Source organism: Orbicella faveolata, unplaced genomic scaffold, assembly GCF_042242905.1.
Source record: "Orbicella faveolata isolate gen_17 unplaced genomic scaffold, um_ofav_v1 contig_36, whole genome shotgun sequence".
Lineage (NCBI taxonomy): Eukaryota > Metazoa > Cnidaria > Anthozoa > Scleractinia > Merulinidae > Orbicella > Orbicella faveolata.
In genome coordinates, this window is record NW_028301565.1 from 6,485,001 (window position 1) to 6,497,795 (window position 12,795).

The 12,795-nt window shown below is 38.6% G+C and overlaps 2 protein-coding genes across 4 annotated transcripts in view; both read right to left on the reverse strand.

Annotated features, from left to right (window-relative positions):
• Window positions 1–7,015, reverse strand: part of LOC110050718 (uncharacterized) — a 22,143-nt gene extending 15,128 nt beyond the window's left edge. For all 3 annotated transcript variants that reach the window (XM_089275107.1, XM_089275108.1, XM_089275106.1), the window contains exons 1-6: window positions 6,838–7,015; window positions 4,871–4,968; window positions 3,880–4,357; window positions 3,347–3,595; window positions 1,497–2,225; window positions 1,062–1,354 (exon numbers count right to left, since the gene is read on the reverse strand). In XM_089275107.1, the coding sequence (XP_089131233.1) occupies window positions 1,062–1,354; window positions 1,497–2,225; window positions 3,347–3,595; window positions 3,880–4,357; window positions 4,871–4,968; window positions 6,838–6,892 (1,902 nt within the window). In that variant the 5' untranslated portion in view covers window positions 6,893–7,015. The remainder of the gene's footprint in view (window positions 1–1,061; window positions 1,355–1,496; window positions 2,226–3,346; window positions 3,596–3,879; window positions 4,358–4,870; window positions 4,969–6,837) is intronic.
• A 1,965-nt stretch (window positions 7,016–8,980) lies between these two features.
• LOC110050671 (histamine H2 receptor-like) lies at window positions 8,981–11,363 on the reverse strand. Its single transcript, XM_020756589.2, has one exon. The coding sequence runs from the start codon at window positions 11,117–11,119 to the stop codon at window positions 9,980–9,982; it is 1,140 nt and encodes a 379-aa protein (XP_020612248.2). The 5' UTR covers window positions 11,120–11,363; the 3' UTR covers window positions 8,981–9,979.
• Window positions 11,364–12,795: the final 1,432 nt, after the last annotated feature.

Genomic DNA, 12,795 nt, shown 5'->3' on the forward strand with positions numbered 1-12,795 from the left:
CACAAAGGCATGGTTATATGTTTTAAACAAATATACTCTAGCTATGTATACATGTATAAGGGGCTCGAATCAATCCAGAATCAGCAGGTTATTACAATGGAAAGGAAGACAGTGAATACAATGATGAAATCTCAAGCTATTTTTCATTCACAGTGAAGTGCTTATTATGACCACTTTATCAATATTCTGACCTGAACAAAAGCTCAGTCAGCCATTTTCTTATTTAAAGAACCCCTTTAATAATTTAATAATTAATGTGGCCAGATTGGTGAATGGATTGATGGGGTTCCACTGTATAAGCACACAATGGCCTAAGGTTTTGCCATGCAGGAAAAACTCTGTTTGTCTCTTAGACGTTTGATCACAAGGCAATTAAAGGCTTTTACAGTGGATGTTAAAAGAAAAAACTTAAAAAATATAATTACTTTACTTCCACTTCAGTTGTTTTTGAAACACCATCATTACGTAGTACATTAGATAATGGGTAAGTTTTTTGAACTATAGGCATTCTGAATGGATCTATACAATTGCAACATTCAAAGGTAAAATAAATTCATCTTCACAAGGCATCATCCCCTGCATTGCTGTTGTAATTGCTAAATCTCCCTATTATCCATAATCATATCTATAACAAAATTCTTCATGGTCATTGGTTCTCCAAGCACCTATTTGTTACATAATAGGTGTGCGATCACGTGGGTGTCCAATGGATACCTGTAATTGAATACCTTTGCTATTTGCATGTTAATTAAGCATGCTTTAATAGCTTTCTTCTTAATATTTTCTACAGTTATGGAAGGCGCTACTGACTTTTTTGGCTCAAAAGAAGTTCTCAAAAGAAATTCTCAAATGACTTTTTTAATTTCAAATTTTGTTACTGAAACCATTAATATTAGTAATTGGACCTCGTGTCATACAATTTAGGCACTGAGTAATCAAGCATGTAATAATGTGCTTGAGCTATGCCCTTGTCCAATTTTGAAATTGTAACTGGCCCAATTACTCCCAGAATTGTACTCCACTCAGTCCAAATATTTTACTAATAATACTGGGGAACACACCTGCCCTAGGGCAACCAATCCCAGTACAATTCGTAGCTCTAACAGGTTCAGCTGGCCTGAAACTGCTTGGTTAGCTCTGTTCCAAATATGGCCAAGTTGGTCACGTGGGAGACTGGAAGCCATGAGAATAGGGAACAACCGATTGGTGTCAATGGCATCACATGCATCAGTTGTCTTCTCTGCTATTTCTTTATAAATTCCTGGTAGATCTGTGCCATGTACACACCAATCAGGGAGGGTTACACCATAGAGCAACTCTAGTTTTCTCTCAGGGCTGTCTTCCAGTTCAGGATCTGTAAAAATATTTACACATATGACTGTCAGGATCATAGGATTAAAGAAGCTCCGAGGAAATACAGCAGAAGTCAAAACAATTTTCGAATTGTCACCTCTAACAGTCACTCTGCTTATATGCAGCAATTCCTGAATTATTACCTGATTCCTGGGTAGAGTCTGTTGGTGTGGCTGGCATGCTGCTTCTGTCAGGCCCTAGCTGCATGCTAGGCTCTTCATTAGGTGGTACAGGAACTGCACCAGGGTGGGAAGGCCCTGACCCAAAACCACCTCCGTAAGGGCCCATGGTGGATGGCTGATGCAAACTTCCAGTAGCAGGCAGAATACCCAAGGGGAAGTTACTACCTCCTTGATTTCCCATGTTAACCTGATTATGAGGTATCCCTGGCTGTGGCATTACTCCTGCATTTGGTACATTCCTGGCAACATTAGACATCATCTCTGGTATGCTACCAGTCCTAGTTCTAGAGATGTCACCTGCAAATTGGGCCATTTGACCCCCTTGATTAGGTACACTTGGTATGCTACCAGCTTGGTGTCTGGAGCTATCTTCTGGAAAATGGGTAATTTGACTTCCTGGAGTAATGTTGGACGGTCCAACCCATGGCACTGATGTGGGAGCACCAACATTTGCCATGATATTACCTGATGCTATTTGTGCACCTTGGATTGATGGGGGGGTTGACATATTTTGTGTTACTGGAAAACTGCTGTGCTGAGTTACAGTGGATGTACCAGCAGCAGGAATGTTCTTGGACTGTTCTAAGTTGCTACCATGCCATGCCTGGGCTTGAGAGAACACATTACCAGCTCCACTGACATTGGGAGAGGTTGGCATAGCACTGGATCCCATGGCAGCAAAGGAACCTCCTGTGAAAAACATGATTGAAGTAATTTTAGTAAGTTAAACACAACTTAAAAATTAATAAAATTATTGAGCAGAGGTGGTTTAAATTTTTTGGTTCAAAACTTAATAACCCACCACTTTCATTGGTTTACATTTTGTCTGTTAAATAATGAAAGAATCTAATGAACAGAGTAAAAGGGAGAAATATTAAAAAACACATTGTTCTGCTAATAATAACTTTAAACTGAAAACAAATTTAAGCACAGCAGTGACAAGTTTGTGAATTAGCAAATTCACAAACCAATTTATTGAAAAACTTTTAATTAACTAATGATACAATGATATGCCACACATACTGTGATTTTATAGCATTTCACTGTCTTGGTATAAACTACAATTTGTTTTCCTGTCCATAAAAGTAACCGTATAATGTAACCTGTAAAACTCCAGAGGTGCTGAAAAGGGAGAGGAGAAGGAGGGAGAAGGAGAAGATGAGCTCTTTCTCACTCAAAAAATGGGGAAATCAACTAAAGTTTCTTAAGGTTCTGTTCAAACCTTCTTAGGCTCCAACCCCAGATTTGAAAACTTATTATATGACTGAAAAAATTTCTTCATTGCCAGTGATCTCCAGAAGCGCCGGTGGCCGGTGTTTTCCCCAGCTACTCTCATTTCAAGAGCCAGCCACTTTTGTTAGACAAAACCACAGAAAAGGATTCTTCTGTTTCTGTAAGACAATTTTCAGCCAATGCTCCATTTACAAGCACTGGCTACTTTAAATTTTAGCTAACTACTTTAAAACTTGAAGAGAACACTGCATTGTGATTGGCTGAGAACAGGCCAATTCATCATTAATTTTTAATTGCACTGCAGTGCAAATTAATGCGTATGTATTCATAATTTCCCAGTCATACAACAAATGAGTAATTGTGTGAAAGCTTGAGCAATTAAGGATCTACACTATTCTTGATATTTGAAAATTCTTTCAAATTACACTTCATGTAGATACAATGAACCATTTTGCATCTGTTAAAAATAACCTTTACTCCCCCACTTTCCTTTAAATTATATAGCTTCTGAGGGAATCAAACATAATTATGAAGTCTGTTGCTAAATTTAATCACACTTCTGTCAGTAAGTAACACACCTCCAAACTGTCCTGTTGGTTGTCCCGCCTCTCGAAAGACACTGAAGACTCCGTCATTGCCTCCCTGGCCTGGAAAAGATGGACCTTGTGAAAAGTCACCAAAGTCATCTGTGTCACCAGTTTGTTGAGATGACAGTCCACTTGCTGGACCCCCCTGAGGAGTCATAGATCGTGATGTCATGAACCCTGAACCCCACTGGCCAGGAGTGAGATTTGAATGATGGCTAACACTGCCTCCTGGTCTAGAAACTGTCAAAAGGTGTAACCAAAGAACTACTGTAAGCTTTTTAACAGTATTGCAAAGTCAAGGTAATAAGATACAAAAAACCCTGCTGTCGCAAGCTCTGAAAGGAAACAAAGAATAGTTTGAGATTGCAAAGGCTTGAAATAACCAAATAATAAGCACTTAAGATAGTGCTTAGGGAAATGGAGATAACCAAGTTCAGGATAGCAAGAAATGCAGTTGTGAATTCTCAGTTATTTATACCATTTGTGTGAAAAATGATTTAACATTTGTACAATCATGAACTCACAAATGCTTGTTGCTTTTGTAGCAGCAGATTTTGGAGTTGTTTCCTTGCCAAGAGGCCCAATTAAATCTGTCATCGATGAGCCTCCACCCTTCTTGTTTTTGCCAAACAAACTATCTAAAGCATCTGTACTTGTAGCTTTTTTGGCACTGAAAGACTGCTGTAATTTCCATTGTTTAGCTTCAAGTTGCTTTTTCTTCATCAATTCCTCCTGTTTCTTCATGTTTTCTTCAGCTTGCTTCCTTTGCTGATCAATCCTTATCTGTTGCTGCTTAGGAAACTGATGACCCAATTGTACATTTGAAGGAAATGCTCCAATTTGTAGTCCCATCTGGGTGCCCATTTGTGGTCCCATTTGAGCTCCCATCTGAGCTCCCATCTGATGACCCATTTGAGGCCTCATCCGTGGATTCATTGGAGGACCCATTGGTCCACCCATTTGAGGGTCCACAGGTGCTCCCATCTGATAACCAGGAAATTGCTAACAGCAAATTAAGAGTATGAAATCAACTTAAGTTTTTCAAAGATTGAACATATCCAAAAAATAGACACCCACGTCAAATATACCTAAATATTAATCGCAGAAGATTCCTCCAAGGTAATTGACAAATCACTACATCTCAGTTTACAAGAATTTCACATGACCTTTCAAAGGAAGTAACAGTATTTTTCTCATCTACTGTCTTCCTTCAACAAAACTAGTATATGATACACAACTAAAAAGACATGTACCTGTAAGTAATATCTCTTAAAAAAGTCGTAGTCTTCTGAAATTTAACAAACCCAACAATGCAGCATGCTACCTACTAGATTTATTTACCTGGTGGATAGGGATCCGATAACTGGGGCTTGGAATTTAAATATATACATTTTTTCACTAATCAGTGTCTCTAGAAACATTCTTTATTCTCAAGCCTTAATTGTCTAAATTATACAATTAAAAATTAATTAAATTATAGTAAATGCATGCACATCCATGGCCTTAAACCTCTACCTGGCCTTGTTGAGGAGCAAATCCCTGGACACCATAGGTTTGGCTGGGTTGGAATCCTCCCATCTGTTGGCCTGAAACTGGCATTTGACCAAAATTACCTTGAAAACAACAACAGTTGATAGGATTATGCCTGTTGTATGTACATAAAAATAACTATAGTTTAGCTGACTTAGTACACACTTGGGCAGGTCTTACTTCCTTTACCTTCTCATCTATCACCTTAAAGGGACTGTAAAAACCCACGACATTACAAATATCTAATATCATGGGTGACCAATTTTGGCAGAGAATTTCAGTGTTAAGTTACAATTTCACACATGAAATTACAAAATTACTTTAACAAAATTAGCTTAATATGTACAATAAACAAGTCAAAACCCCCCAATTGTGAGGTGCCAGCATAATTTGTCATCCAAATTTATATCAAAAGGTAATCAGATGGTACACATGTACACGTGAAAATTGGGAAATAACTCCACTTGCACGTTGTTAAAATTCTAATAATTTAGAAATTGTCAAAATTTTGACAAAATTCAAGTAAAATTATTTCCCAATTTAATGAATATACCATTTGATTACCCATATGAATATGAGTAAGGTCAGGACCCAGGGGCGTAGCCAGGAGTTTTTAAAGGGGGGTCACACTGTGTCAAAATGAGGGTACTCATCAGATTGTCATGTCGTTTTCACCACCTGCTGTAGGTTGTTTGCTTAAAAAAGGCTTACAAAAGGGGGGGGGGGGGGGGTCACAGGTATCCCAGGACCCTCCTAGCTATGTCCCTGGAGTGTCTGGTATCATGGCTTGCTCTGATCTAACTCTGCTTATTATGGTTGGGTTTTCAGGGCAAGTTTATGAGTAGACTGATTGTGGTAACCAGGCTTTTAGCCAGATGGGTGACCAAGCATCCTGTGGATGGCCAATTATTGAAGAAAATTGTTTTATTTTTCATATGTTGCCTTATAAATTGTTCATTTGAGCAGGCCCCATGGCACATTTTGGACGCCCACTTTTCAAACCCTGGCTAAAAGCCTGGTAGTAACAAGAGGTGCCTTAACAAGCCGATATCTGATCTCTCTTTCTTACAAGTTAATATATACCTAAGAACCATGAGTCAAAAGGAAAACAAATGATATGATTATGGCTTCAAGAAACGTGGACTCATCTTCTACAGAAAACATAATGACAAGTACTTGCTGATGGTCTATTAGATAATAATTTTTAGTTTGCTAGAAAAAGTATAAACTTCAATTTATTTAAAGTGGGCCTGACGTCAAATGTTTCTCACAACGAAACAAACATTGACTTTCCTAATTAAATTAGTAATTTAACGACTTTCTCAAACCATCAATATTTATATATACCCAATGGATGGAGGTGTACTTTAAAGTTACGGGTTAAGTACGTGAGTAGGATACAACTTATCATGTGCTTTAAATGTTCAGAGTACCACAGTATTTGAATGTTAAATGGTATCTATACAAATACTAAAAAAGAAACAGAAAAATCATTTGTCGAAATTTCTCGGAGGGGTAGAAAATGGTATTTGGTCTAACAGGGATAGAGTCGTATTTTTTATTCATAAGCTTCAGAAGCTTACATTTAAGCTTAAGCATTAAGGTTAAATAAATTGAAACAGAAGAAGAGGTACCAAATAAGAAAAACAAACGACTACAAGCGCACTAGCCAAGCCACGAGAAGAGATCACAGCAAATGGATTATGAACCTAAATTTTCCGACCTGGGACGCAGAATCATCGAGGCGAAGACGCAAAATAAACATTTGCGCGTTTGATTGAACATCGAGACCGAATGCAGTATATAGAAACAAAGAGATTCAAGGGAGCGACTAAAAACACACCAAGCTCAGGCTTTGCCAAGTGATTCACTAATATTCCTCTCCGAATTCTCCAATGTATTATTTATGACACCTGTAAATCGAACACAAAGCACGGAAGTCCACTGCCTACCTTGATTTTGAGGTGGAAACATTTGCCCTTGGTTGTTGAAGTTATTAAAAGCCATTTTATCCTTCGCTTAACTAAAAGAGTCTCTTTTTCTGCTGTTTCAAGCACTAAAGCAGTGTCGTATGGCTAAGTAAAATGGACTGAATTTACCACACACAACTGACCGCCATCTTGGATTGTCCGTATAAACGTCATATATGGTACAACAAAATGTAACCACGTATTGAAAAGCGTGTTGGCATTATTTACCAGTTAACTGGTAAGTGATTCTGGTTTATCCACTGGTTGATCTCCATAAAACCCAACTCTGTTCCACTGAAGCCCCTACAGACCTTAACAGACTTCAACAAAAGGAATTTTTTAAAACCCTTCTTAAACGCAGAAGTAAAATTCTAGCCGGAAGTGGTATTCACAGTATGGTTATGGAGGACTTCACATAAATTTATTCCCGTAAAGCCAGTTTTAAACTTTCCGCAGCCCTGTAGAGGCTGTGATCGAACAGTTTTAGTTACAGATGAACCGACGATACAAAAGGAAACCAGCGTTAAATAGTGAAATTCTTACTTCAAGAATCTAGCCAATTGAATCATGTGTCTCCGGGGCAACCTTTCCCTCGTGCCAAGACCCAACCGGCTAGTAGTGACAAGCGGCTCTGGGGACGACAATAGATCGTGCTGGAAATAGTTAAATCCTACCAATATGCTTCATATTCTTAACACAAGTTATTGGTAAATAGATTTATACTATTACTCGCCATGCTCCTGTCACTACTGGCACCCGGAACGTGAAACGATTAAGTAAACGTAGTTACCTTCACCTTCGACCATGACAGGAGCCCATGCAGATCTTTTTCTTCCTTCACCATTTTGATAATGGGCAGCAAAACGCCTGGGCATATTGGCGAAATTGTGGGCAGAGAGGTATCGAAAGAAGAGCTTGAGCTTAGTTTCATTTGCTCGCGAACCCAGGTGCAGACTAAGGGACTTTTATCTGATGTCAAATCATTCTCGCATTTTGATTGGTTCTTACTTATGATCTATTGAAGGACAGATGCATAGATGACGTCATCAACATATTTTTTGCTTCTTTGTTGTATAAAACAAGTAGAATCCATGTTGCCGTGAGTTTGTTCAGTAACTGATCGCAGAAGGCGTTAAAATGTGGTAAGAACATCAGTAGCACACCTCGTGTGCCACTTTTTGGTTCCGTATCACATGTTGACGTCATCTGTGATCTATGACTGAACAGACGCACGGAAACATGGAATCTCGTGGTTTTTTAAGGGAAACTGACTGGCCATGGGAGATTGGACGTACTAATATATATGAAAACTTCATGATACATTCAATCAGCAAAAATAAGCTAGCACAATATTTGTTCTAAACTAGCCAATACTCCCAAAAATATGATCACGTAGCCCTCAAATTGAACTAAATGTTCCTCACACTATTGCGCAGCATTCACTTTCTGTTAGAAATTACTAGTAAGACATGTAGAGACCAATCAGCGCCACCAGAATCAAGAAAATGGATACTGAGAGGGACCGAGGGTAGACCACGAAGAGCCCTGTACGAAGAGCCCTGTACTGGGTACAGTTGCACCAGGTGTAAACTGAGGTTTCCTAACGTGTCAATTTTTTCCTCTCTCAAGCCATTTTTGGTTAATTAATTTGGTTTTCTGTCACAAGCCAGTCTTTATCAGTATATACAAGTGCGTTATCACAAACATTCTCCATCTGTATGCAGAGCTTCGTGTCTGTCATATTTTAGATGATCTATGTACTGCGGAAACTAACTTATGAGTAAAATACGTTTTAATCACGAATACTGATGTCTTGGGTAAAACGTTTTAGAACTACAGTTGCTAGGGTCTACCAAGTAAGCTAAAATACTGGCAACTGTATAACTGAACTGATTATAAAGACTTCCTTGAGGGACTCATTACCGATTACTCGCAGTTTACTAAATTGCAACAATGCGAGTTTGGATGTTTTAAGAAACCCTTCGATGACTTCTCTATTCCTTTTCAAGGCCGAGTTCGAGTTTTCGAAATATTGCTGCTTCGGTCTTTGCATTTCAACGGCTCAAGATTTGAGAACAAACAAAGTTTACCTATTTCTATCAGTTTCAAAGTATTGTTACACTAATCGAGGAAAGCCAAGGAATTAATCTTTATTAAGATAATATATTAAAGATTAAGTACACACTGAATCAGCTAAAATACCTTGTTTAATCAGATTATAAAACACGCACTGAAAAACCATGCTCTATTGTTTTGAGCACATACCAATCAATATCAAAAGACTTCTTTATTCTAAAGAAAGGAACGACGCTTTCCAGTTTTAAATACATGTCGATACATGTTTCGACAGTAACGTATGTCATCGTCAGTTACAACAAGAGTGAATTTGAATATACATGTAGATATACAAGTTTTGCACAATAGGTGTTACCTAGAATAACTTACATAACACGGATAAAATACATTTTTCTGCACATTTTTTTTCAATGTTGTTTTGTTTTCAATTCTGTGTATTTTATTTGTGTTACGTAAAATTTATTAGTAGCCTGCTGCTAAAAAGACTTCTGTATTCGTTATTAAGTGTTCTTCTGTTGAATAAACAGACTCAAGTTTTTAAGGTATAGTTCGGCAGAATAGGAAATTGACATCAATGAAACTGTGATTTTCACCTCGTTATTTCTGTTAAATTACTACAAATGATGACTCTGGAGAGATAAAAGTTCAGTAATGACACAGGCCTTTTTATTTTGCTACAGAAATCCAAAACTATGTAACTTATGTTATCTACATATGGCCATATATCCCAATATGAGACAAGTTGGACCCGCGAACCTTTTTTTAACCACGGTACAATATCGTTCCCAGGGTGTTCGCGCAGTTAGGCGAAGACAGCCACTCAGGGCCTAGCTGCCCCGCGTAGGGAGGGGGTAGCAGGTTGCCTTGATCCTGAGAAAATTTTTACTTTTGCTCCCTTGTTTCCAATTAATAAAATCCACTGTTTCCAAACATTTTTGTCAAAGTCCTCTTTAATGGTAGAGATATTCTTGGTTTCCTCAAATTAATCCCCAAAAATATGATTTGTTCCCTTGAAGTAAACCTAACCCCTCGTTACCTCTATCACACGTTAGCCTGGGTCTTTTTCCTGGTTTCTAGACTTTTTTAGCCGGCATTTAGGAGATTCCCGTTTGGCTTTTATCGACTGCAGACGAACAACCTTGTTGTCATTGTTTTCTGGAATCTCAGAGCAACTAGTGCTCTGGGAAAAGGTTGAACGCCGGCGTAACGATGGATTCGTTTGGAGCGAAAAGCGAAACAGCTTGGCATACACAGCTTTAAAGCGCCTATTTCGGAAGGCGAACAGAAAGGGATTTAGCGCCGAGTTAAGGTAACCGAGCATCAACAACACTACGTAAACTTTGAAAGGAAATTCTTCCCAATTATCGCCGTCAAGGTTCGCGGCGATGCTGAAAATAGAATACGGTATCCAGCAGATGAAGAAGGCCATCACAAACATTGCAGTCGTTTTGGCCGCTTTGAGGTTTTTCAAATACCGCCTGTTATCTTCTTTGGAAGGCTTTTTCATCGGAAAACCACTTGTGTTGGTGAACTTGTGATGCTTGCGAGCAATGAGATATATCAGGATGTAAAATACGCACGTGATTAACAACGGAAAAATCCAATTTAAGGCGGTAGTGACCGTCGTGTATTCCTTGGTGAGCGGTAACATACAACTGCCCTTGTATATCGGCTCTTCACCTTTTTCTAACCATCCCATGCCAAGAAAGGCCCAGAAGATACTGTAAAGCCAGAGAATTAAGATCACGATTAACGCCCTGTTGGGAGTCAAGAACTCCGAACGCCGAAACCGACCAAGAGGATCGCTGAGGGTCTTGTAGCGATCCACGCTGATGGCCAAAAGGGTCAAAATCGAGGTGGGCACAGCGATGAGGTACACCATAGTCCACGTAATGCACATCGCTTTTCCGTGTTTCCAAACCCCATTCAGAAAAAGTCCCTCTATGTCAAATGGAACGGCCAGCGTGACGGTGAGAAGATCTGAGACAGCCAAAGACAAAAGCAACAGGTTTGTTGGATTGTGGCGGAGGCTTCTATTGGCAAGTATAGCGTAACAAACCAAAAGGTTTCCAACGATTGCTACTGCTACGATCAATATGTAACAAGTGGCGACTGGATACACGAAGGTGGGTTCGAAACCGAACAAGGGTTCTTCCTCAATAGAGTGATTTGCGGTGGTGTTGTTCATCTTGTTATTCCGGGGCTGTTCCGCCTTCCAAACTTCCCTTTGACCTTTCAAGGAAACAAACACCTCTGCTTTCCGGTGTTCCAGAGAATCTCGCTTGGTTTCAGCGTTTGTCAATTAAGCTGTACCTCGCACTGCAAGTTGTAAAGTGATAATGGGTGATTGAACAACAGCAACAACAAGTTTTCTTCTGCACTCACGCTTTCTCGTATTTGTATAATGATTGAATTGAATTAAAAATACAAGGGGCGCCAACTAGCTGGGAAACATAATATCAGTAATATTAGCTTGGATGACTTGGGCTTAATTTAACACCAGGCACTTCAATTTTTGGCGGTTTTTTATCATCCTCAATATCACTATGTAAAATGAATCACCGCGGTTGTTTTTTCAAGTAAAAATGCAACTCCAGGGAGGTTTATTTCTGTTGTAAAATGGTTTTAATTTTACTTTCAAGTACCTATGGAGGTAAATACGTGTGATTTAGAATGGTTAGAAGTAGAGCACGAAGAATTTTTTTTAGAGCACAATTAGCATAAAAAAGATCTTAAACTAATATCAAAACAACACCTTCTTCTCAAGGTGAATGGTAGCAACGTGTCACGTGACAAAGGGGAAATTTGGATAAGAGATATTTGGATTGGGTGAAATGTGTCACATGATAGTCACATGATAAGATGACGCGAAAAAATAGAACTTGTCTTTAAATCTCCCTCTGTATTGGTAGACTTTGTGCTACTCAGTTCGTCACAAAAGCTATTTTTAAACTATATTTTTCCCAAGGTAAGAGGTGCTTTTAAATGTAATGTTGGCATCCGGGAGCCATATCGACAAAAACAAAGTTAAAAATACTTTTTTTTGTTTTTTGTGTTTTTTTTAATGATTGAAAACGAAAGAGAGAAGAGATAAACAGCTTGATCCACTTCTTGGATAAATGCTATCTAAATGCATTTCTACTGTGATGCTAAGTAATTTTGTTTTATTCGGTGCGCAAATGAGAGAAACGTTTCTGATTATATATGATTTATCTAAGACTTTCTTTAACAAGGGAAGAAAATTGCGATGGAGAAAACATGTTGATGCGAAAGCGAGAAAAAAGGAAGTAGAACTACGGACTCGTCAAGATATGTGTGTATTGTAATCTTTACCCGACGGTACGTTGTATTTGACGTTGAAACTCAGAAGATTTATTACCGAAATGATTAACAATAAGGATATAATGGGAAAAATCCCCCTGCTAAACCAATTATGTGTGAACCACCACACAGTGGTAACGCAGGTATTCCGTATAAAAACCAACAACTGAATGAATATTTTCTTTGTAACGGACCAGTCAAACAAGCGAAGATCTGAAAAACTACATGAAGATCGTCAAGATTTTTATCAATCTCTTCTGACCGTTCAACTTAACGTTACTGGTGTACAGTCCTTGTTGGAGACCGTATAAGAAGCCAATATAGAAATTTCGTTACATTTAAGGCCAAGTTAGTATATCAGTTAATATCGCACTTCCATCTTCCATCCTTCAAAACGCTTGGAGGTGGCTGCTTGACAACACTCTCCAGCAGTTACACTTTGACGGATCAATACTACCCCACTTAATCAAGTGATGTTACAATATTGTTATCATACAAGTGGTCGATCATCGTTGAAGAAGTAGTGGTCATCTTCATGGCACA

Excerpts from the sequence above, each read along its gene's own strand:
- LOC110050671 (XM_020756589.2), bottom strand. The coding sequence starts at position 11,119 with ATGAACAACACCACCGCAAATCACTCTATTGAGGAAGAACCCTTGTTC.